This window comes from Ranitomeya variabilis, chromosome 5 (genome assembly GCF_051348905.1).
Source record: "Ranitomeya variabilis isolate aRanVar5 chromosome 5, aRanVar5.hap1, whole genome shotgun sequence".
Classification (NCBI taxonomy): Eukaryota; Metazoa; Chordata; class Amphibia; order Anura; family Dendrobatidae; genus Ranitomeya; species Ranitomeya variabilis.
Window position 1 is genome coordinate 72,077,006 of NC_135236.1, and position 26,404 is coordinate 72,103,409.

The 26,404-nt window shown below is 47.9% G+C and overlaps 1 protein-coding gene across 1 annotated transcript; it reads right to left on the reverse strand.

Annotated features, from left to right (window-relative positions):
- Window positions 1-1,311: 1,311 nt before the first annotated feature.
- POLB (DNA polymerase beta) lies at window positions 1,312-24,057 on the reverse strand. The gene is made up of 14 exons (XM_077262223.1): window positions 23,744-24,057; window positions 21,898-21,955; window positions 16,941-17,007; window positions 15,902-15,976; window positions 14,580-14,638; window positions 11,000-11,049; window positions 8,956-9,007; window positions 8,581-8,635; window positions 7,905-7,977; window positions 7,292-7,362; window positions 6,371-6,457; window positions 3,065-3,126; window positions 2,146-2,285; window positions 1,312-1,680 (listed from the first exon to the last, which is right to left on the reverse strand). Exons 1-14 carry the CDS (start codon window positions 23,802-23,804, stop codon window positions 1,586-1,588), a joined length of 1,005 nt encoding a protein of 334 aa, XP_077118338.1. The 5' UTR covers window positions 23,805-24,057; the 3' UTR covers window positions 1,312-1,585.
- Between the last annotated feature and the right edge of the window lie 2,347 nt (window positions 24,058-26,404).

A 26,404-nucleotide genomic window follows, 5' to 3' on the forward strand; every position in this document is an offset into this window, starting at 1 on the left:
AAAAAGTACTTGGGACCACTTAGCAACAGTCCAGTGCTGCTTGTTTATGGTTCAAAAGTGGCTTTACCTGGGGAATGCGGCACCTGTAGCCCATTTCCTGCACACGCCTGTGCACAGTGGCTCTGGATGTTTCCACACCAGACTCAGTCCACTGCTTCCTCAGGTTCCCCAAGGTCTGGAATCGGTCCTTCTCCACAATCTTCCTCAGGGTCCGGTCACCTCTTCTCGTTGTACAGCGTTTTCTGCCACATTGTTTCCTTCCAACAGACTTACCATTGAGGTGCCTTGATACAGCACTCTGGGAACAGCCTATTTGTTGAGAAATTTCTTTCTGGGTCTTACCCTCTTGCTTGAGGGTGTCAATGATGGCCTTCTTGACATCTGTCAGGTCGCTAGTCTTACCCATGATGGGGGTTTTGAGTAATGAACCAGGCAGGGAGTTTTTAAAAGCCTCAGGTATCTTTAGCATGTGTTTAGAGTTAATTAGTTGATTCAGAAGATTAGGGTAATAGGTCGTTTAGAGAACCTTTTCTTGATATGCTAATTTATTGAGACAGGTTTTTTGGGTTATCAGGAGTTGTAGGCCAAAATCATCAGTATTAAAACAATAAAAGACCTGACAAATTTCAGTTGGTGGATAATGAATCTATAATATATGAAAGTTTAATTGTAATCATTACATTATGGTAAATAATGAAATTTAACACTATATGCTAATTTTTTGAGAAGGACCTGTATAAGCCTTCTAATGTCTGGTCCGACGAACACCCCTTCCTTCAATTTTGCCTCCGAGAGGCCTGGAAACTTGGTGACCAAGTATTTGAAGCATTCTCCATCTTTTGGAAGTGATTTTTCGAATTGCTTCATCAATCCCAATTTTATGTGGAGAGGTGGTAGAAGAACTTTATGGGGAGGAACCAAAGTTTCTCGGAGGACATTTTTTTTCACCAACTGTGAGCACCCTCGGCTGCCAATTCTTCTTGGTCCAGTGATTTTGTCGGTCTCGACTGTCCCATAGACACAAAAAACAAGGGTATTTGGTATACCAAATTTGAAGAGAATTTTGCATTTTGTGGCAAGTCCTGACGTCCAGGATTTTTTTCAATATTTTTTTTTGTTTTCAGCACACCAAAATACATGGAAATTAGATGAAAATAATCAAACAGATTTTTAGTCACAGACCTGTGTAGACCGTTCCCCATAGACGGCCTGACGGATGTCCGATCAGTGACTATGGACTGTTCAGGGGAACGCTCTGACAATGTGAACGGTAGCTTAAGCATTAACGACGCAGAAATAAATTATTATTTTCATGGGGATTACACATTTTTATTAAAACAGACTTGTCACAAGAGCAGTCCGGCTCCGAGTCATTAAGAGTCACATGTTTTGGGTTAAAAGGTTTCCATGCGGAGATGCGATGGCGCTGGATTCCCCATAGTCCGTGCCGGAGCCTCATCATACACGTTAAATAACACAATTCTTATGTAACAGCTTTACATGCCATCTAACTACTCGCGTCACGCTACCATCTGCATCACCGTGACGTCGCACCGTAAACAGGACAATGGTCGGCCGGCGGCGATCACTCGCTGCGATCCTTCGGCTCACGGTATTTATACTGGATGTAATCAAAGATGTCTTTCTCACTCTCTATCGGAAGAGGTTCACCTGCAATTCCTAGGAGGAGAAAGAAAGGAGATCTTATAAGGTTATTCCTGCCTTCATAGATAGATATTGTCGGCTCGTACACATTTGCAATTTACTGCTTATTACAATTTGCATCCGTTCTTGAGATATTAAAATTTATGTTTACAGCTGGTTGCCAAGGAGACCGACCACCTCTGCTGCCTAGCTTGTAAGCGCTATACTAAAACTGGCTGGGATTAGGAAGGATCGATGCACTCCAGCGATCCTGACTGGCTTCAAAACCAGTGCTTACAGGCTCAATAGAAAAGAGTTTGTAAGCTCTACAAGCGTTCTCCTTTCTAGTAAAAGTGGTCGGCCTCCAAGGCAACAAACGGAAAAGAAAATTGTAATATCTCAAGAAAGGATACAAATTTTAGTAAGTGGTAAATTGCAAAATTGCTGTCCGACAATATGCATGTATGTAGATGGGAATAAGCATATCAAGTCTACAAATACCTGTGACCCCCAGTGGGCGCAGGGTGTATTCATTCAGGGTGAAGCCTTTCTCCAGGGCATGGGTACGCATGTTCTTGTTAAAAATATCACTGCCGGTGAAATACAGCACCCCGCAGTAGTACTGATCCTTAGGAATCAACCTGGCGTAAACACAATGCATATATAGACACAGAGTTAGGTCATCAGTCAATATGGAAGCTCTCCAAGATGGCGCATCAACTTCAGACAGGTGGAGATCTGAAAACAGGGATCAGTCAGTTCAGGAGCTGCAGCCGGAGGAGCCAAGACATGGCCGGATACTATTCAGCGAGCATCCTCGAAGCTGAGGCTCCGATCCTTTTTGGAGCATGGTGTAACGTTTCTCATTGTGGAGAGTGAGGAGACCAATAAGCCATGAATGCTCCCTAATTTCCCAGAGAAGCATACATGGCCTATGAGTCTCCACACTTTGACATGCCAGGCTTGGCATGTCACTCTTCACAAGAAGAAGCCACTTGATCCCAGTCTTAGCCTCTCACTCAGCCAAATCAGATCTTATACTTTGCACTGATGAGGGGCAATACCCCAAAACACTGTGTCTACAAATTGGGATTCTGATTTGGCTTTTATCCCAGGTCATACTGCAAGGCTCGTTAAAGGGTCGATACTGATTTTTAGGATTGCTGCTTCCAATAGGTAAATTTTAGTCTTCCTCTCTGAAGAGACAATTTGCACATTCTACGTAGGGTATACTATATAAAACCGCTCACAATCAGGGTCGCGCTCTCAGCTATATATTACGGTGCTGCATTTACAGCGCTCTGGGCCCCTGGACGTCCTCTGCTACATTCGCGATACGTAGATATCAAGCGACTACAGTTACATAAAGAAAAGTGGAGGAACAGATGAATTGTGATCACATCGTCCTCTGAAGCATTACCGTATATCAATTCTGCGGAAGGGGAACTGTTTGCCTCCCTCGGACGGCAGCTGGCACACACCCTGCGGGGAAACACAAAGCAAGAGGAGGTCTGGGAGAGAAGATTTAGGAAACGGCTGGTTGAGTTTTCTAGTTTACAGCCAGTGAGCGAAAACCGTTCACTGACAGCAAGCAGAGATCTGGAGTTATGAACAATTATAGCACAATAATAGATATACAGTTAGGTCCATATATATTTGGACAGAGACAACATTTTTCTCATTTTGGTTATAGACATTACCACAATTTAATTTTAAACAAAACAATTCAGATGCAGTTGAAGTTCAGACTTTCAGCTTTCATTTGAGGGTATCCATATTAAAATTGCATGAAGGGTTTAGGAGTTTCAGCTCCTTAACATGTGCCACCCTGTTTTTAAAGGGACCAAAAGTAATTGGACAATTGACTCCAAGGCTATTTCATGGGCAGGGGTGGGCAATCCCTTCGTTATGTCATTCTCAATTAAGCAGATAAAAGGCCTGGAGTTGATTTGAGGTGTGGTGCTTGCATTTGGAAGGTTTTGCTGTGAAGTAAACATGCGGTCAAAGGAGCTCTCCATGCAGGTGAAACAAGCCATCCTTAAGCTGCGAAAACAGAAAAAAACAAGCCGAGAAATTGCTACAATATTAGGAGTGGCAAAATCTACAGTTTGGTATATCCTGAGAAAGAAAGAAAGCACTGGTGAACTCATCAATGCAAAAAGACCTGGGCGCCCACGGAAGACAACAGTGGTGGATGATCGCAGAATAATCTCCATGGTGAAGAGAAACCCCTTCACAACAGCCAACCAAGTGACCAACACTCTCCAGGAGGTCGGCGTATCAATATCCAAATCTACCATAAAGAGAAGACTGCATGAAAGTAACTACAGAGGGTTCACTGCACGGTGCAAGCCACTGATAAGCATCAAGAATAAAAAGGCTAGACTGGACTTTGCTAAAAAACATCTAAAAAAGCCAGCACAGTTCTGGAAGAACATTCTTTGGACAGATGAAACCAAGATCAACCTCTACCAGAATGATGGAAAGAGAAAAGTATGGCGAAGGCTTGGTACAGCTCACGGTCCAAAGCATACCACCTCATCTGTAAAACACAGCGGAGGCAGTGTGATGGCTTGGGCATGCATGGCTGCCAGTGGCACTGGGTCACTAGTGTTTATTGATGATGTGACACAGGACAGAAGCAGCCGAATGAATTCTGAGGTATTCAGAGCCATACTGTGTGCTCAGATCCAGCCAAATGCAGCCAAACTGATTGGTCGTCGTTTCATACTACAGATGGACAATGACCCAAAACATAAAGCCAAAGCAACCCAGGAGTTTATTAAAGCAAAGAAGTGGAATATTCCTGAATGGCCAAGTCAGTCACCTGATCTCAACCCAATTGAGCAGCATTTCACTTGTGAAAGACTAAACTTCAGACAGAAAGGCCCACAAACAAACAGCAACTGAAAACCACCGCAGTGAAGGCCTGGCAGAGCATCAAAAAGGAGGAAACACAGCGTCTGGTGATGTCCATGAGTTCAAGACTTCAGGCAGTCATTGCCAACAGAGGGTTTTCAACCAAGTACTAGAAATGAACATTTTATTTAAAATTATTGAATCTGTCCAATTACTTTTGGTCCCTTTAAAAACAGGGTGGCACATGTTAAGGAGCTGAAACTCCTAAACCCTTCATCCAATTTTAATGTGGATACCCTCAAATGAAAGCTGAAAGTCTGAACTTCAACTGCATCTGAATTGTTTCGTGTAAAATTCATTGTGGTAAAGTCTATAACCAAAATTAGAAAAATGTTGTCTCTGTCCAAATATATATGGACCTAACTGTACTTTTTTTTATTAATTTTACAGAGAAGTTTTTTTTTTTTTTTACTGTTCATGAAGATAAGTGTGACTTCTAACAGCGGGAGGTACTTTCAGTATAAGCTCAGTATTAGGCTGGGGTCAGATGGTCGGATTTCGCAGTCCGTATACAGACTGACCCAAATTTCCAGCCTATGAGGAATTGTGCGGTTAGTCCAGGAATTAGTGTAGTGAAATGTGACAGTCTGACCCCCGGCCTCAATGAAAATGGTTCTAAAAGGTGAAGGCTGAAATAAAAAATGGAGTATAAACAATTTGGCTGAATTCTGCTCAAGGCTGAGTTGTAGTACCAGATATGGCCATGAGGACATCTCGCCAAGGTGGGGCGGAACCATATACATGCTCGGGAGCTGACCTGTAAGTCAACCCCTATGCACGTTCATAAGGAGGGAGGTGTAGTGAAATATGTATAAATATATATGTGTGCAGTGAACTATGTAAAGGTTTATTGTGTGACTAGTAATAATCTAACATCTGTCCTGAAGGCTGCAGGTCTCACCCAGGTGTTAATATGTATTTTCCTGAGACGGCAGACTTCTGTCTCCAATCTCACCAGGGGGTCGTGCTAGGAACCAAGAAGAAAGGGAACATTTGACACCTTCTAGCTCTTTGAAGAGAGATGTCAATTACAGCCTGACACTATGTGAGGGAAGAGAAAATAATATATTCATTGGGGGCGCGGCCGTGGTCCAATCAAAAACAAGCAATTAGAATATCAACTGGGGGTTTAGGGGCTGGTTTAGAAATCTGACCTCCAGGGTGACGCTATAAATTTGGCTTGTATACATTCAAAATTGTTCACATGTGAGGACAGCCTGGGAGGCTGATGTGATCCAGTCCATATTCACCCCCCCCCCCCCCCTCGGGGAGCAGAAGCAGACTACAAGTTACAGAAATAGCTAAGTTTTCTCCTGTTTATTTTATACTGTTTTGCATAGCTGTATGTCTTTCTATTACCATATTTTTATACCTTTTTCTTTACTGTAAGCACTGAACCTTTTTGTATTAAAGCATAAAACTTTAACAGTTGAACATTGTATGTTCTAAAGAATCTATAGCCTAAGATGTGTGAGCCTTATGAGCGGTAGACAGTATTAGTAGCATTTCCGGGACTCATCGCCTGTGTATTCAGTGAGTGGTGGCAGCGTGTATGAGGGAGTGTGTGGCCTGGGTCGGTGTGTGATTTAAGCTCCCATCACAGCATAGGACAGAGGTTGAATGCTGGACTGAGAGTGGGGAGATAGACTAACCTTTGCAGGCACAACCCCAAGTCACGTGCTGAGAGCGGGCACGTGACGAATTAGTGACAGCACAGAGAGGGATCCGTGACACTGGGGCTGAAGCTAAACACATAATATAGATCTAGGGAATGATAACCCGGGACGCCGTACACGCAGCCTCTTACCATGAACTTGGTGTCTCCTTTCACCAGGGTGTCCGTGATGAAGCTGCATTCCTCTAGTCTCTGCACTACCTGGTGCAAGAGGTGCGGCTGAGAACAGAAACATGGATGCGGTTATTGTGCCCCGGAGTAGACCCCGTCCCCATCACAGATAGAAGTACAGCAGACGTGCGCACAAGCCGATGTAACAGTCGATGACCATCGCAGACGTCTAATATCCCGAAAACTTCTCACACAGCGTCTTACACTGAAATCATTGCAGAAATTTGGATCCCAACAAGTCTCTACTTTCGTCTCTTCCTTTTTTTTACCCAATTTTGTCTCATAAAACAACTAAAACAGAAACATTTATATTAAATCAGTGTCTCAGGAGCTCCTGTTATCTGCCCTCTGCTCATTGTCCGGTGTCTACCTGCAGCAGGAGACTGAACAAACATCCCTCCTGAAGGGCAACCCAACCAGCATCCTCCCCCCCCTCCCCGAAGGGCAATCCAACCAGCGTCCACCCCCCCTCCGAAGGGCAATCCAACCAGCGTCCACCCCCCCTCCGAAGGGCAATCCAACCAGCATCCTTCCCCGAAGGGCAATCCAACCAGCATCCTTCCCCGAAGGGCAACCCAACCAGCATCCTTCCCCCCCTCCCCGAAGGGCAATCCAACCAGCGTCCACCCCCCCTCCGAAGGGCAATCCAACCAGCGTCCTTCCCCCCCTCCCCGAAGGGCAATCCAACCAGCGTCCACCCCCCCTCCGAAGGGCAATCCAACCAGCTTCCCCCCCTCCGAAGGGCAACCCAACCAGCATTAGGATGGAGACATGTATTAAAGTTCTACTAGATAATCTGATACAAGAGAGGCAGGCAGAGACGCAGAAGCAGGTAGGCAGAGACAGGCAAACATGAGATGAATAGTCGGACTGATAACTGACCTGTTTTGCAGAGTCCGACATGAAGTCTGGGTGAGTTAATAAAATATCCATATCCCCACTGGACGCCGCACCTGGTGATGAGGAGAAACATAACTCTGTTAGCAATGTACTGATGACAGGCGGCTCCGCTCCGGACGGACCGAGGAAATCCTGCCACCAATCAGAATGCTGGGTCATCGGCTGATGGGATCGTTGGGTGGGCCTTAGTTGCTCCCACTGTAGACCGAGGATATGCTGCCGGCAATATGCAAACTGTATGGTGACAGAAGATCTTATTAACCACTTCAGGACCAGGTCGTTTTCAATTTTTGCACTTTTATTTTTTCCTCCCTTCTGCCAAGAGCCATAGGGTTTGCATTTTGTGCAGCAAGTTGTAGCTTGGAGTGAACCATTCACCCTACAATATCGTGTACTGAAAAACTGGGAAAAATGCATCTACAAAGCCTCACAGTGTAAATGCAGCACATGAATAGAGGACATGTAATACTGCTTTTCTCCAGCAGTGGTCGCTGTAAGAAGGCTGCATGTGATTGGCAGCCACTTCCCAGCAATCACATCCAATAACGGGGGCTCTACAGTGTCAGCCGGACCCCTGGAGATGAGGAATGAATACCTCGTCTGTAGCTGCCGCACACTGTAGCAATGTACTCGGGGTCAAGAATCTCCACCTTCTCAAGGACAATTTCCTGGAGAAAATCAAAATAAAGAAAAAAAGATTACAATGAAAGTCAACGGGTAAGAAAAACACAAAACATTAAAGGAAAACATCTGCTTCCTCCTCTCTTTCCTGGCTCAGCACTTAACCAAAGTCATGTATGAAGAAGGTTGGCTGAACAGATCAGTTCATTAGACAAGCCAACCCCCTTCTCTTTCTCTAAGTCAGCCATGACAGAGAAGGGGGGCTGGCTGAGTTCAAGAACTGAGCCAGCCCCCTTCTTGGTCATAGTCAATTCAGGAAATGAAAAAGGGGTTGGTTGAGTTTAATTACCCAGCCAGACCCCTTCTCTGTCATAGCCAATTCAGAAGATGAAAAGGGGGGTAGGCTTAGTTCAATAGCTAAGCCAGCACCCTTCTCTATCATGGCTGTTTTATTGAAAGAGAAGGCTGGCTTTCTAAGTTTAATAGCTCAGACAACCTTCATCTCCTTCATGGCTAGTTTGTGGAATGATAAGGGGGCTGGCTTAGCTAATAAGCTTCATACTAAACACAGGTCACATGGCAAAAAAGTAAGAGGAGAAGCCGTCTCCCCCGTCAGGACCGTGCTTGGCCGAGTAATACATGAGCTGCACCTGCATCTTCAGCATCTCCTCCCGCGGGATCCTCATTTCAAAATCTTCGAAGTATCTAAAGAAAAAAAAAAACAAGAAAAAAAAAAAAACAGGGAGTGTCACATACATCTTGTATGTGGCCGAGACCACTGGACCCAGTTTTGAGGGAACTTCATAGACCACTTATCACTACGGACTATTTCTTAGAGGAGGCTTCATGAAAAATTATTAGATGTTACTGAAGACATCAGGATGAAAAACAACGAGGAGGTCTACACTGTCAGGTCGGAGGGAGGATGACCCTCAGGATAATTCCTCCGTGACCCCTAGTGAACCCCATTATAAGCCATGAGGACTGGTCTCCGTCACATCGGCCCCCTGCAGGGACACACTCACTTCAATCCAATCTTCTGGTGATGATTCAGCTTGTGTTCATTGTTTCTTAGGTCTATGAAGAGAGGAATGATACATTACTTGTCCTGGTCGGTGCGCCATCGGCTCGAATAATATGTACAAGTCCCCGCGGCTGCATGTCTCAAGGCGCAACACAAGCAGGGATTACCTAACAGCCGCGAGACACACAGGGATTACCTAACAGCCGCGAGACACGCAGGGATTACCTAACAGCCGCGAGACACGCAGGGATTACCTAACAGCCGCGAGACACGCAGGGATTACCTAACAGCCGAGAGACACAGGGATTACATAACAGCCGCTAGACACGCAGGGATTACCTAACAGCCGAGAGACACGCAGGGATTACCTAACAGCCGAGAGACACGCAGGGATTACCTAACAGCCGAGAGACACAGGGATTACATAACAGCCGCTAGACACGCAGGGATTACCTAACAGCCGCTAGACACGCAGGGATTACCTAACAGCAGCTAGACACGCAGGGATTACCTAACAGCCGCGAGACACACAGGGATTGCCTAACAGCCGAGAGACACGCAGGGATTACCTAACAGCCGAGAGACACAGGGATTACATAACAGCCGCTAGACACGCAGGGATTACCTAACAGCCGAGAGACACGCAGGGTTTACCTAACAGCCGAGAGACACACAGGGATTGCCTAACAGCCGAGAGACACGCAGGGTTTACCTAACAGCCGAGAGACACGCAGGGATTACCTAACAGCCGAGAGACACAGGGAACAGCCGCTAGACACGCAGGGATTACCTAACAGCCGAGAGACACGCAGGGATTACCTAACAGCCGAGAGACACAGGGATTACATAACAGCCGCTAGACACGCAGGGATTAACTAACAGCCGCTAGACACGCAGGGATTACCTAACAGCCGCGAGACACACAGGGATTGCCTAACAGCCGAGAGACACGCAGGGTTTACCTAACAGCCGCAAGACATACAGGGATTACCTAACAACTGCGAGACATGCAGGGATTACCTAACAGCTGAGAGACACGCAGGGATTGCCTAACAGCCGCTAGACACGCAGGGATTACCTAACAGCCGCAAGACATACAGGGATTACCTAACAACTGCGAGACATGCAGGGATTACCTAACAGCCGCGAGACACACAGGGATTACCTAACAGCCGCAAGACATACAGGGATTACCTAACAACTGCGAGACATGCAGGGATTACCTAACAGCTGAGAGACACGCAGGGATTACATAACAGCCGAGAGACATGCAGGGATTACCTAACAGCCGAGAGACATGCAGGGATTACCTAACAGCCGAGAGACATGCAGGGATTACCTAACAGCCGAGAGACATACCGGGATTACCTAACAGCTGCGAGACATGAAGGCGTGGGGACTGGAATATATTTTTGGGCACTCTGAAAGCACCCGAGCATGCTCCAACACCACAGTATGGTTCTCTATTCTGGAAAAATATTGTCACTGAGACGGAAATCCAATGGCCCCCTTTGGCTCCGGGGTGTGGTTGGTTTCCATCGTATGTGGGTCCAGCATGATAAGTATTTGCTGAACTTTGGATGTTACTGATTTTCTGCACCCATTAGGTAAATTAGATCACTTGTGTTTTTTTTTTTCCACTGCATTGACATGTCAGTTTAATCAGCACTATGAAAAAAAAAACACACACAGTGGGTAGATTTCTATAAATCCCATCCACATTTTGGCCTCTACCTGGTGAATGGCCTCCGAACATCTATGTCGGGATTATCTGCGGATATTACTTACATGCACTTAATGCTGAACCATTACAATACTAACCATAAGGATAAGGCATGACCCGGCAACTTCTACAAACTAACTACTAAGAGGGCACTACTGAAGAAGACCGAGTGGGAAAGATGTAGCTCCCCAGAACCCCTAATTTTCTGGTGGATCAGGACTGACCACGCTGTGTCGCGCCATTACTGGTGTAAAGTTCCTTTAGGTTTGGTGATCAGTGATCTATCCCAGTAACAGTACAAACATCCGACGGGAAACATTACCATCTAAAGTCTTGATTCCGTCTTCCACCAGCTTCCGAGCAGCCGCCGGCCTGTGCCACGAAGAAAATCAAAGAATCAGAAGCAGCTTCATATACGGACGGATTAAAAAACATAAAGTAATAAATGAAATGGGAGGACTACAATACCCAGAAAGATGGTCAAAATTAAAGATTTAAAAAACAAAAGACGCCTTGATACACATTACAGATATAGGACTGCGCGAAAATAGAAGGGTTTATATTTATCAAATAACAAAATGTAAAGTGAATGAACAGAAGAGAAATCTAAGGTCACCTCCATGTTTGGGGACCGCACTTTGCCTTCAACACAGCAGCAGATCTTTTAGGTTCTGCTTGTACAAAGTCAGGGATTTTGTAAGATTATAGTCAGGCTTAAGGGTACCGTTACACTAAACGATTTACCAACGATCACGACCAGCGATACGACCTGGCCGTGATCGTTGGTAAGTGGTTGTGTGGTCGCTGGGGAGCTGTCACACAGTCAGCTCTCCAGCGACCAACAATGCCGAGGTCCCCGGGTAACCAGGGTAAACATCGGGTTACTAAGCGCAGGGCCGCGCTTAGTAACCCGATGTTTACCGTGGTTACCAGCGTAAAAGTAAAAAAAAACAAAAAACAGTACATACTTACATTCCGGTGTCTGTCCCCCGGCGCTGTGCTTCTCTCCACTGTGTCTGTGCCAGCCGGAAAGCACAGCGTTGACGTCACCGCTGTGCTCTCTTTCCGGCCGGCCGGCGCTCACAGTGCAGAGAAGAACGCCGGGGGACAGACACCAGAATGTAAGTATGTACTGTTTGTTTTTTTTTACTTTTACGCTGGTAACCAGGGTAAACATCGGGTTACTAAGCGCGGCCCTGCGCTTAGTAACCCGATGTTTACCCTGGTTACAAGCGATCGCATCGCTGGATCGCTGTCACACACACCGATCCAGCGATGTCAGCGGGAGATCCAGCGACGAAAGAAAGTTCCAAACGATCTGCTACGACGTACGATTCTCAGCAGGGTCCCTGATCGCTGCTGCGTGTCAGACACAGCGATATCGTATGGATATCGCTGGAACGTCACAGATCGTACCGTCGTAGAGACCAAAGTGCCAATGTGTGACGGTACCCTAAGAGTAACCAATTTGATCAAACAGGTGATTACGATCATCATCTTCATAGTTAGGTTGAAACAGTCATTACCTGAAACAGAAACAGCTGTGTAGGAGGCCTAAAACTGGGCATGGAAGAGCCAAACTCAGCTACAAAGGTGAGGATGTGGAAGAGCGTTTCATATCCCAGGTCACACACCATGGCAGCGACAGGACACAAGGTAATTATACTGCATCGGCAAGATGTCTGCCAGGCAAAGATCACAAAGCAGACTGGAGCTTCAGGATGTGCAGTCCAAGCTCTTAAGGAAGCACCAAGAAATGGGGAACACTAAAGACCGAAGACACAGAGGTCGGCCGAGGAAACTTAGTGCAGCAGATGAAAGACACCTTCACGCTTACCTGCCTTTGAAATCAGAAGATGTCCAGCAGTGCCATCAGCTCAGAATTGGCAGTAATCAGAGGGACCTAGCTACACCCATCTACTGTTTGGAGAACTCTGGCTGAAATTATTCCATGACGCCACTTCTGGCCAAAAAGCCATACCTCCAGCATGGAAACAAGGCCAAGTGACTCGGCTATTCACGAAAACACAGGAACTGGGGTGCAGAAGAGCAGCAGGTGCTGTGGACTGATCAGTAAAAATATGAACTACAGTATGTGGTTGTAACAGGAGGCAAGTGTCACTAAACGGCTGGAGAGCGGCACATTAATGAGTGTCTGCGGGCAGCAGTGAAGCATGGTGGAGGGTACCAACAAGATTGGGGCTGCATCTCAGCAAATGGTGGGTATTCGGTAGAGATTAACGGTGTACTCGATGCTGAGAAATACCGGCAGATACTGATCCACCAAGAAATGCCAGCAGGGAGGTGTATGAATGACTCCAAGGTTATTCTGCACCTGGACAATGACCCCAAACATCCAGACAAAGTCACTAAGATCCATCTTCAGTGTAAAGAAGAATGAGGAGTCCTGGAAGTGATGATACGGCCCCCACAGACTTCTGATCTCAACATCATCGAGTCTGTATGTGATTACATGAAGAGAGAAGGATTTTCACTAGTGACGTCCACAGATGATCTGTGGTTAGTTCTCCAAGATGTTTGGAACAATCTCCCTGCAGAGTTCCTGCACCTAGAAGAACTGATGCTGTTTTGAAGGCAAAGGGCGGTCACAGCAAATATTGATTACATTTAGATTTCTCTTTTGTTTACTTTACATTTTGTTGTTAATTGATAAATATAAACTATTAACGCTTCTATTGTTGAAACCATTCTTATTTTGCAGCATTTTTTCCCTACAGTATTTTATATCAAAAGTCTATACAGAGCGCTCTCACGATGTATACCCAGGACAGTATAGAACAAGGAGCATCCTCCAAGTCTGGAAGAAAGGAGGCTTCAACATCCTGATAGTCCAGGAGTCTTTACTGTACGAGCAGTGAGTGAATACTGCTCTGCCTTGGGAGGATTATAAAAAATGCCATCTTTCATCATATGGGGTTTTAGGTTTCTCTGGATCAGCATTGCAGGATAAATGGCTGAACGTTCCTCTTTAGAATAATAATAATTAGCGATGAGCGACCGTGCTGGGATAAGATGTTATCTGAGCATGCTCGGCTGCTAACCGAGTGTCTTCGGAGTGCTCAAATAATATATTCGAGTCCCCGTGGCTGCATATCTTGCGGCTGTTCGATAGACACGTTGGCTAACAAACAGGCAATCCCTGCATGCGTTGCGGCTTTTGAACAGCCGTGGGGACTAAACATAATATTTGAGAGCGCTGAAGACACTTGTCAAGCACCGGAGCATGCTGAGATAACACCTTATCCCAGCATGTTTGTTCATCACGAATAATAATCTATCCTTCTTTATTGTGCTTCTCTCATCACGACATCCACCTTCCTATGAAAGTGACAGCAGCGGTTTGCCTGGAGCCAGCACCGTCTGCAAAGAAAGCTCAGGCCGGCCAGTGCTGTCAATCACCAGACAAAAAGGTGGGGATGTGTAAAAAGAAGTGGAAGAAGTGATGGACTGAGCCTGTCTAGGCCACACCCAGGGTGCACCAAGCAGCCTATTAGCATAATGGAAACCAGTCCCTCAATTCATACTGCCCAAACCACAGGCAGCCTGAATCAGAGCCTCACTCCATGACTGCAGCTTGGTTTATTTTCCTCTTACATCCTCAGGCATTTCAGAGAAAATATAGTTTAAAGATCCAATGCGCTGCTCTAGGTGACTGACAGGTGTCGCCATACACACACAGGAGACCTGTCAATCACCTACAGCGAGGACTAGTCCCGTCTCTCACGGTTGGATCTTCACACTGTACTTTTTCGGAAACACCAGAAAGATAAAGGTGGGATTTCTATAGGGCTCTATCCCCTCGGAGAGGCGTGGGGACCTCTTTCTCCTGGTTACAAGTCAGACATCTCAAACCTCCATATGTCGGCCGGTACGTGACCCACCCGATTCCAGTGACGCGAGTGAGAAAGTTGATAGAAGAGCTGGTGTCATCTTGGCGAATCTACACACAGAAGAAGAAGAAGGTGGATGAGACATGGAGCCGACATTTACATCCCGCGATACCACAGCACACAGACAATTACCGTCATGAAATCAAATAATATTTGGCGCCAGGTCTCTAATGGAAGGAATTCTTTATAGGCAGCGCAAATCCATAGTGATGGTCTTAAAGGGAACTCGATGGGCGATTCATGGCCCCCAGGCAGCAAACCTACTCCGAGACAGCCATCCGGCACTATGAGTGTTGGGTGACTTGTCCAAGAGGCCGGACCCCGCGGCTTTTCCCCACCCAGCTCCCCTAGACAGACAGGACCCCTATATACAGACAGACCTATCAGTCTAGGGAGGCCGGGTGAGGAGGAGACCCCGCTGGGGACCTGCCTTGGACTAGTTACCCGAGACACCGTCTATAAAATCAAGCAATAAAGCTGGGACTAATGATCTGCGGCACCGTGGTCCAGCGGCCTCATCCGTACTACGTGGCAGAGCACTGCCAACTTTCCGCTACTCGCCGGCACCCTGGGGGTCTTTCCTGATTAGTACACCCCTGACATGACGCTGCAGGGTGATGCAGTTGATGACGATGCAGGGGGTCTGCTAATCACACCCTGAATGATTGTAGGTAGCGGAAAGTTTGCCGCAGAATACAAACATGGCCGCCGGACCGGGCTCCGGCAAGTAGTCGTGCTCAATGCTACAAAACAGCTATTACTTACCTAACAAATACGGTGACGCTCTGGTGCTGCCCGATCGTCACATAATGTCTACCAATATGACTGCTGCAGACAATCACTGCTGTCAGTGTCAATGCTGAGGAAGACCTCTGGGGCCAGTGATTGGCTGCAGCGCATAGGGAAGCCGTACAGTCACGTGGCCAGATCAGAGAAGGAAGCAGAGACCGATGGGAAGTACCAGAGCGGTGGCGCTGAAGCCACAGTGGATTTATTAGGCAAGTAACGGACATTTTGATCCTGGAAAACCTCTTTAGATATATAGTCCTTTTGATTTTATAAGAAGTGGCATCCTCCTCCTGGCATAGACGTATGCACTACCTGCTGAGCGTGCTCGGGTGAATGTCACTGACGCACGCTCAGACTTTTACTATACAGTCGTCTCTGCTGCATCTCATGGAAGCATCTGGCAACGTTTCCACATGGAACTATGGTGGCGACGCGCGATCTGCCGCTGTCACCTTGTGAGTATGATGCGCATAGAAAACGCTACAATGCAGCACTGCAAAAGTGAAAAAAAACAACTTTCTGACCTTTTCAAGTTTACGCAATTTTCCAGTGGCCAAAAACTCATCGATCTTTTCTGCTATTTTGGCACCAACACCATCCTAAAGAGAAAAGACACGCAAGTAAGAGTGGTGTAAAAGTGATGGGGCTTCATGAATAAACATGTCTAACGACGCTGCTGCCGAAGTCGATCAATAATAAATACATGGCATGGTGATTACACTGGCTATCAATGCCCCCAAAGGGGCTGTTTTCTAGGACCTAATTTTGCTTGTAATGGGTGCTGCAAAGAAAATCTTAAGCTAGATATACCTTCCCGAGAAACATGGAAATGTCAACAGGTAATCAGGGGCTTCAAAGGCAAAACCCACAGTAATCTGCGGCTCTCCAGCATCAGCGTTCTACCAGCGTGCAGTACCAGCTAAAGCCACTGGAGGGCCACACTCTCACAGTGTTCCATTACTGACACACAGAAAGGATCAGGCAGAAAATATGCGCCCCCTGCAGACACTTTTGTGCATTACGGCCTCACATACAACAGTCGGTTGCAGATTTATTCGCTTTTTCTCCCCGCCAGAGTGCGCAGCTGGCTTCAAGGATTATTCCAATCTCAACCTTTCATGGCTGAGACTGGAAGTGGAGCTACAGAAACAGGCGAGGGCGGCTGATCTACGTTGCTTCGGTACCTCCCAAAGAAATTAGGCTTAGTTCACCCACTCTAAGCCGTATCCATCAGTCCACCTCCAGCCTAGACATTCCAATCGAGTCGTAAAAGAGACAACTTCTTCCGACTTGGACTGAATGTTAACGCTAAAGCAGATCAATGTCCGCTGACTGGCTGCAGCGGTCAACAGAAGCTACCTGATGAAAGCAGAAGCCAGGAGCAGTGATGGGAGCAGTGCCAGTCCAGTAGCTGGGTATAACTTTGTTTTTTTCCACCATCCTGTGCCCATTATTAAAGTCTTTAAAAGTAGGACCTAATAAGACGTACCCCAATAAGTAGCACCTCAATAAGAACTTAACACCAAAACAGACCGTACTGATCGGGACTGGATGAGTTCTTACCAGTTTTTTGGCTTCGGTGCCACTTTTGATTTTTGTAGGGTACTTTGCAATTACGGAGGCAGCTTTCCTGCAAGACAAAAAAAAAAACAGAAATTGCAGTAGAATTCAGAGAATTGGCAAAGTACCACAGTCTGTCACATAAGAGCGGGGGGGGGGGGGGTCTCACGTGGGCAGCGGGGGGAAATTGCTCCTAATGTTCACATACATGGTCCACGCTGGGTAACAGATGGGGGGCATCCATGTCATAAGGCTTGGTGGTCTCAATGCCACGCACCGGCATCAACACAAACTTCTTATATGTATATAACACTCGACACCTGATGAAGCAGGGCGAAACACGAGCTGGCGCGCACAGCACACAACGTTACCTTTGCATTACATGAAAGTTACTATTCGGTTTACTTTTACATCCCTATTTAATAACTTCAATTTCCAATTCCTCCTCTTTTGTTTTTTCTTCATCCCACATTTGTTACTTCTTCTTTATGGGAGCAAGAAGTGTGTTACCAGGATTTCGATAGAAGGGAATCAAATAACTGATCCGCCCCTATTAGGTTATGTTAATAGGGGTCCCAATGTTACGGTCACTGAGCATCTCATGTCTGTTTTTAATTACCTTTGATATCTAATATATAATTGCCTAGAATACTACTTCCTGCAATTTGTGCCAACTTCCGTGGCTTTGTCCGGAGCTATTGTCCGGAGCTAATGTCCGGAGCTAATGTCCGTAGCTAATGTCCGGAGCTAATGTCCGGAGCTAATGTCCGGAGATAAGTGACGTCACCAGTGTCCTACACCCAGGCAGAGCACAGTGGCCCCAGGCAGAGCACAGGGGCCCCAGGCAGAACATGGGGCCCCAGGCAGCATATGGGGCCCCAGGCAGAGCACAGTGGCCCCAGGCAGAGCACACACACCAAATCGGAGGCCGAGGGGCCCCGCCAACCAAATCGGAGGCCGAGGAGCCCCGCCCACCAAATCGAAGGCCGAGCGGCCCCGCCCACCAAAGCGGAGGCCGAGGGGCCCGGCCCCGCCCACCAAAGCGGAGGCCGAGGGGCCCCGTCCACCACATCGGAGGCCGAGGGTCCCCGCCCACCAAATCGGAGGCCGAGGGTCCCCGCCCACCAAATCGGAGGCCGAGGGTCCCCGCCCACCAAATCGGAGGCCGAGGGTCCCCGCCCACCAAATCGGAGGCCGAGGGTCCCCGCCCACCAAATCGGAGGCCGAGGGTCCCCGCCCACCAAATCGGAGGCCGAGGGTCCCCGCCCACCAAATCGGAGGCCGAGGGTCCCCGCCCACCAAATCGGAGGCCGAGGGTCCCCGCCCACCAAATCGGAGGCCGAGGGTCCCCGCCCACCAAATCGGAGGCCGAGGGTCCCCGCCCACCAAATCGGAGGCCGAGGGTCCCCGCCCACCAAATCGGAGGCCGAGGGTCCCCGCCCACCAAATCGGAGGCCGAGGGGCCCGCCAACCAAATCGGAGGCCGAGGGGCCCCGCCCACCAAATCGGAGGCCGAGGGTCCCCGCTCACCAAATCGGAGGCCGAGAGTCCCCGCCCACCAAATCGGAGGATAAGGGGCCCCACCAACCAAATCGGAGGCCGAGGGGCCCCGCCCACCAAATCGGAGGCCGAGAAGCCCCGCCCAACAAATCGAAGGGTGAGCGGCCCCGCCCACCAAAGCAGAGGCCGAGGGGCCCGGCCCCGCCCACCAAAGCGGAGGCCGAGGGTCCCCGCCCACCAAATCGGAGGCCGAGGGTCCCCGCCCACCAAATCGGAGGCCGAGGGTCCCCGCCCACCAAATCGGAGGCCGAGGGTCCCCGCCCACCAAATCGGAGGCCGAGGGTCCCCGCCCACCAAATCGGAGGCCGAGGGTCCCCGCCCACCAAATCGGAGGCCGAGGGTCCCCGCCCACCAAATCGGAGGCCGAGGGTCCCCACCAACCAAATCGGAGGCCGAGGGGCCCCGCCCACCAAATCGGAGGATAAGGGGCCCCGCCCACCAAATCGGAGGCCAAGGGGCCCCACCAACCAAATCAGAGGCCGAGGAGCCCCGCCCACCAAATCAAAGGCCGAGCGGCCCCGCCCACCAAAGCAGAGGCAGAGGGACCCCGCCCACCAAATCGGAGGCCGTGGGGCCCCGCCAACCAAAGCGGAGGCCGAGGGTCCCCGCCCACCAAATCGGAGGCAGAGGGACCCCGCCCACCAAATCGGAGGCCGAGGGTCACCGCCCACCAAAGCGGAGGCCGAGGGTCCCCGCCCACCAAATCGGAGGTCGAGGGTCCCCGCCCACCAAATCGGAGGCCGAGGGGCCCCACCAACCAAATCGGAGGCCGAGGAGCCCCGCCCACCAAAAGTAAGTGCGGCCCCAAAAGTAAGTGCGCCCCCGGGTGCAAAAGTAAGTGCGCCCCCGGGTGCAAAAGTAAGTGCGCCCCCGGGTGCAAAAGTAAGTGCGCCCCCGGGTGCAAAAGTAAGTGCGCCCCCGGGTGCAAAAGTAAGTGCGCCCCCGGGTGCAAAAGTAAGTGCGCCCCCGGGTGCAAAAGTAAGTGCGCCCCCGGGTGCAAAAGTAAGTGCGCCCCCGGGTGCAAAAGTAAGTGCGCCCCCGGGTGCAAAAGTAAGTGCGCCCCCGGGTGCAAAAGTAAGTGCGCCTCCGGGTGCAAAAGTAAGTGCGCCCCCGGGTGCAAAAGTAAGCGCGCCCCCGGCCCCGGGTGCAAAAGTAAGCGCGCCCCCCAGTCCCGTGTGTGAAAAGTGCTGCTGTAAAGCTGGTAGCGCTGTTCAAGCACCATGTATTTCCTTCAGGAAATGCCCATCTAATATATAATTGCCTAGAATACTACTTCCTGCAATTTGTGCCAACTTCCGTGGCTTTGTCCGGAGCTAATGTCCGGAGCTAATGTCCGGAGCTAATGTCCGGAGCTAATGTCCGGAGATAAGTGACGTCACCAGTGTCCTACACCCAGGCAGAGCACAGGGGCCCCAGGCAGCATATGGGGCCCCAGGCAGAGCACAGTGGCCCCAGGCAGAGCACAGGGGCCCCAGGCAGAGCACAGGGGCCCCAGGCAGCATATGGGGCCCCAGGCAGAGCACAGTGGTCCCAGGCAGAGCACAGGGGCCCCAGGCAGCCTATGGGGCCCCAGGCAGAGCACAGTGGCCCCAGGCAGAGCACAGGGGCCCCAGGCAGCATATGGGGCCCCAGGCAGAGCACAGGGGCCCCAGGCAGCATATGGGGCCCCAGGCAGAGCACAGTGGCCCCAGGCAGAGCACAGGTGCCCCAGGCAGAGCACAGGGGCCCCAGGCAGCCTATGGGGCCCCAGGCAGAGCACAGGGGCCCCAGGCAGCATATGGGGCCGCAGGCAGAGCACAGTGGCCCCAGGCAGAGCATATGGGGCCCCAGGCAGAGCACAGTGGCCCCAGGCAGAGCACAGGGGCCTCAGACAGAACATGGGGCCCCAGGCAGAGCACAGGGGCACCAGGCAGAGCACAGGGGCCCCAGGCAGCATATGGGGCCCCAGGCAGAGCACAGGGGCCCCAGGCAGCGCACAGGGGCCCCAGGCAGCATATGGGGCCCCAGGCAGAGCACAGTGGCCCCAGGCAGCATATGGGGCCCCAGGCAGAGCACAGTGGCCCCAGGCAGAGCACAGGGGCCCCAGGCAGCATATGGGGCCCCAGGCAGAGCACAGTGGTCCCAGGCAGAGCACAGGGGCCCCAGGCAGCTTATGGGGCCCCAGGCAGAGCACAGTGGCCCCAGGCAGAACATGGGGCCCCAGGCAGAGCACAGTGGCCCCAGGCAGAGCACAGGGGCCCCAGGCAGAGCACAGGGGCCCCAGGCAGAGCACAGGGGCCCCAGGCAGAGCACAGGGGCCCCAGGCAGCATATGGGGCCCCAGGCAGAGCACAGGGGCCCCAGGCAGAGCACAGGGGCCCCAGGCAGAGCACAGGGGCCCCAGGCAGAGCACAGGGGCCCCAGGCAGCATATGGGGCCCCAGGCAGAGCACAGGGGCCCCAGGCATCATATGGGGCCCCAGGCAGAGCACAGCGATATTTTGGACCACTGTGCGGTGTTTCAGACCCCCTGTGTGATGTCTGGGGCCCTGTTCTTAAGTATATTAAAGATTAAAGTAACGTATATTAAAGTATATTATAGATCAAATTTGACACGTTTATGAGCACCATTGAGTGATATACTCAAGAATGACATAATTTTTCAACATTTTATGGTTTCAAACTGTAAACACTCAGAGTTTTTTTTACTTCAACCAGAAAACAACGGTTCATAAAAAACTTGACTGTTCAGGATATGATAAAAGTCATAGTATTCTGAATCTTTAACTTATAAAGATACCTTTACATGGGGTGATTATATTGGTTCCAGAGAGGCTTTCGGACGATAATCGTACACATGGCTGGTGACAGGACAATACAATATAAACGTTCAAAGGTAAACACTGATAACATTAAAATCTAATATATAATTGCCTAGAATACTACTTCCGGCAATTTGTGCCAACTTCCGTGGCTTTGTCCGGAGATAATGTCCGGAGATAAGTGACGTCACCAGCGTCCTACACCCGCTCAGGGTGGACAAAGATATATGCCTTCGTGGTGCGCGGCACTTTTCTGATTGGTCGCTCGCGGCAGGCGGCAACCAATCAGAAAAGTGCCGTACTGTCAAGAATTGTCAAGAGCTGGTGAGTGCAGCCATTTTTTGTTCTTTCTTACTATTATTTATTAATTGTATTATTCTTACGTTTGAATAAATAAAGTATATATGGATTCTAGACTCCCGATTCTTTAGAATCGGGCTGCCATCTAGTTATATATAATAAAGTAGATTTTCACAGACCGAACACTCTGTATTGTTGGTTTTCTACGCAACATCAAAAGACATTTTATTTATTTTTTTATTTAGGAACTGTTGAAAAATCCACTATCGGTCCCTCACACAGCTCGGGGCCCCGCTCCTACCTGTAGGCATTGTATTTGTGGATGGCTCGGTTCACATTTCTCTCGTAGTTGGCCAATTCTGCAAATATAAAAAAAAATAAAAAACAAATGACAAACCGGAAGTTATCATTTTTCCTCCACTTCTTCCAAGAGCCATAACTTTTTTTTTTTTTTATTTTCCCACCCACAACCATAAGAAGGGTTTGTAGTTTTGACTGACACCGTTCACTTTCCCATATTTTGTACTGAAAAACAGGAAAAATCCCTAATGAATGGAAATCATGAAAAAAACGCGATTGTTTTCGGAGTTTAATTTTTTATGGCAATTATCGTACAGAAAAAAAAATTACCTAGAAACGTGATTCTCCAGGTCAGGGGTCTCAGGCAACAGCAAGCTCATATTTTTTATAAATATATTATTCAAGTGGTAAAAAAAGTTTTTAAAAATTTGTAAAAAAAAAAAAAAGTTGTTTTCCATTTCCACTTTCCAAGAACCCAGAACGTTTTTATTTTTCCACTGACTGAGCTGCGTGAGATTTATTTTTTTTGCCTGGCGAGTCGACCCGCTATGTTTTTTTTTTGTTTATGGCATTTTTATAGGAAGGTATGGTTGACTAAAAACAGAATTCTGCCATTTTTTTTTTTTTTATCTAGCCATATAGGTTAATAAATGTAATAATTTGATAGACCGGAATTTTACAGAAGAAAAGATACCAAATAGGTTTATTTTATTTCTATATTTTTACTAGAGGGGGGGAAAAAGGGAAATTCGAATTTTATTTATTTTTATTTATCCCTTTAGGGGACTCTGAGCACTTATTCTATAAACTCCAAATACCAGTGTTGCGATCTATAGTGAAGAAAAAAAAAAAAAATCGTCTGGGGGCCGAACTTCACTGTACCAAGACCCCAGCTGCCATGGCACCCCGTGACCACATTGAGGAGGCTGGAAGTAATCGGTCGCTGTCAGATATTGATGGAGGCAAGATGTCAGCTATGTAATATAGCCAGCGTCTGCCGCGTGTGGAGGAAGCTCATCCCTCTATGCGGACCCCTGCGCTGGGTTATACAGGTACACGGGATGAAAGGGGTCGTCCAAAACCAAGTTCTTAAGATCGGTGGGATAAATTAATTGAACACAGAAAACACAGTCACCTACCAGACCTGTGATGTTCCTCCATACTGTTACCGGTGACTGGCTGCAGCGGTCACCAATGCCCAGACAAGAAGAGGAAGCCAGGAGACCGGCAGCCACAGGAAGGACCAACAGGACGCCACTGATTGCTTTATTTTATTTTTTAATCACAGCCAATTATCGCGATACCAGATCTTTATTGATTAATTTTTATATACAGACTTTAGAGGTTTAAAAAAAAAAAAAAAAAATTCAGAAAGTTGCAAGAAAAAAAAAACATTTTGCCATTTTCGGAGATCCATAATTTCTCTTTTTTTTTGGAGTTAGAGGGTTTTTTTGCACCCGGGGCGGGTTTCATTGGAGTCATTTTGGGGCACACGTGACGTTTTGGCCGCTTTTTACTGAATTTCTTGTGTGGATCGTTTGGTGATCGAAATAATTTCAGATTTTCATAGATTCTGGACTGATCCGCGCTGTCAAAATAGTAAAGGCTGCGGCCAGTCAGTGGACGCCGATCGTCTGCAGCGTTCATATTATTATTATTATATTCATACAGCATAACAATGTCACGTACAGGCACACATATTACACAGCTGTAATACACACACATATATATATATATATATATATTCCCTATCACCACACACAATACACAGGCCGGGTCCCTCCTGCCCACAATGAGCCGTCCCCATCCCCCATCCCCCCTCTCCCATGGCCGCCTGCCTCTCTCACCTATTAGGAAGTCCGTTATCCCCTCATTCAGAGTCTCCTGCGGAGCTTTTCTTTTGCTCATTTTTAATCCGGCTTAGGAGACCCCAGCCCCGGCACTGATTTGTCACTTGAGGCCGGTGCTTTAGATCTCCGTGCAGGCCGCAATACACCTTACACGTCACCACAGTGCGTTGCCTTCTGTAACGCGCTGACGTCATACAAAGGGCAAATACCTCGGGACCGCCATCTTTGATGAAGGCACGGAACTACGGTGGCCGAGATGTGACACGATAGGTAGCTTTGCAAAACAGTGCCGATTTCGTTTGCCTCTGTTTACACCCAGTTGTGGCCCAAACCAATTTAAAACTCTGACTCTAATTGGAAAATTGTTTCCATTTAGACGTATTAGAAACACTTCTCAGTGTTTTCACATGATGGTGTCAGATGAGGTAAAGTGGGGTGCGAGTTGCGCAAAATTTGACTGAAAATGTATAACCCGACCATGCTCCTATTTTACAGGCCACAACCTGTTTTTTTTTAGCAACTAATATGCATTTGGATGCCAGAGCTCAGTCAAAAGAAGGATCCTGGCGCCTTAGGCCGGGTTCACACTAGCGTATTTCACGTTCTGTATACAGACGCTTTTTGCCTGTTCTGGTGACTTTATTTGGGGGAATCAGATGTGATTTCAGATTGCTTCTGTTGTTCATCAGATGTCATGTGGACCACTGTCAATGTGACATCAGTGCCGCAGACAATAACAGACACTGGAGACTCAGCGCTGGACCCGGGGAGGGAGAGTCAAGCACATGTTTTTTTAATACAAACTGCAACTGGTAGACAAGGTTCATCCGAAACCAGAAACCCCTTTTAAGGAGTACCCTGTCTAATCCAGTGTTGGGGGTGTACAGCAAACACAGAACGTCGGTGCGGAGCAAATTGTGAACCAGTCAAAGGTTTAAAGTCTACGAGCGAACCCGGAGCTGGTTATGGATAGATTATCAATATAGGCCGGGGTCACACTCAGCGTAGGGAAATAAGGTCCGTTTTTTACAGGCGTAATACGCAGAATTGTTCGCTAAACAGTGATCTGTATGTCATCCATAGGCAGGGTGTGGCTGCGTATTTTACACATGTAATCCTCCGTATGGCATCCGTACTGCACTTTTTTCTCGCAACCTTGCAAAATGGACATATAATGGATCCATGGGCTCAAATATTCGTGAAAACATATATACAGTCTATATATATACAGTATATATATATATGTCAGTGAGACACATATATATTTATATTTCATACAGCGCCAGATAGCTTAAAAGCCGGTAATTTAATTGCCGGCTTTTTCTATCTCCTTATCAAACCCGACAGGATATGAGACATGGATTACATACAGTAAACCATCTCATATCCCTTATTTTTTTACATATTCCTCACTAATAATGTTAAAAGTGTCTGTGTGCAAAATTTGATGGCGCTAGGTGTTAAAATAAAGGGTTAAATCACGGAAAAAACTGGCGTGGGCTCCCGCGCAATTTTCTCTGCCAGAGTGGGAAAGCCAGTGACTGAGGGCAGATATTAATAGCCTAGAGAGGGACCATGGATATTGCCACTCCCCAGCTAAAAACATTTGCCCCCAGCCACCCCAGAAAAGGCACATCTGTAAGATGCGCCTATTCTGGCACTTAGCCTCACTCTTCCCACTCCCTATTAACGGTGGGATATGGGGTAATAAAGGGTTAATGTCACCTTGCTAATGTAAGGTGACATTAAGCCTGGTTACTAATGGAGAGATGTCAATAAGACACCTATCCATTATTAATCCAATAGTAGTAAAGGGTTAATAATACACACATATTGAATAAAGCATTTTAATTAAATAAATACACACATGGGGTTGTAAAATCTTTATTGTACGCTTAATCCACCTGAAGACCCTCGTTCTGTGAAAAAATAAAATAAAAAAGCAACAATATGTCAAATCTTTCCGGCGCTCAGTCATGTCCCACGCTGTAAATCGATCTGAAGGGGTTAAATAAATTTACAACCAGGAGCCTGCTAATGCAGCTGTTGCTCTTGGTTATAAAAACTGGGGAATGAATAGAATGCAGGGGAACGTAGCATACTAGACTTGCGGTGCTGAGCCCCCTGCTGGCATAAACTCATATGAACTCTAGCGTGGGAATTATTCTTATTCTGTATGTTTTCTCATGCTAGAGTTCATATGAGTTTATGCCAGGAGGGGGCGCATCACCGCAAGTCTCGATGCTATGTTCCCCTGCATTCCATTCATTTCCCAGTTTTTTCAACCAGGAGCAACAGCTGCATTAGCAGGCTCCTGGTTGTAAATTTAATTAACCCCTTCAGATGGATTTACAGCGTGGGACATGACTGGTCGCCAGAAAGGTATGGGATATTGTTGCTTTTTTATTTTATTTTTTTCACACAGCAAGGGTCTTCAGGTGGATTAAGCATACAATAAAGATTGTAAAACCCCATGTGTGCATTTATTTCATTAAAATACTTTATTTAATATGTGTGTGTATTATTAACCCTTTAGTACTATTGGATTAATAATGGATATGTGTCGTATTGACACCTCTCCATTATTAACCAGGCTTAATGTCACCTTACATTAACAAGGTGACATTAACCCCTTATTACCCCATATCCCACCACTAC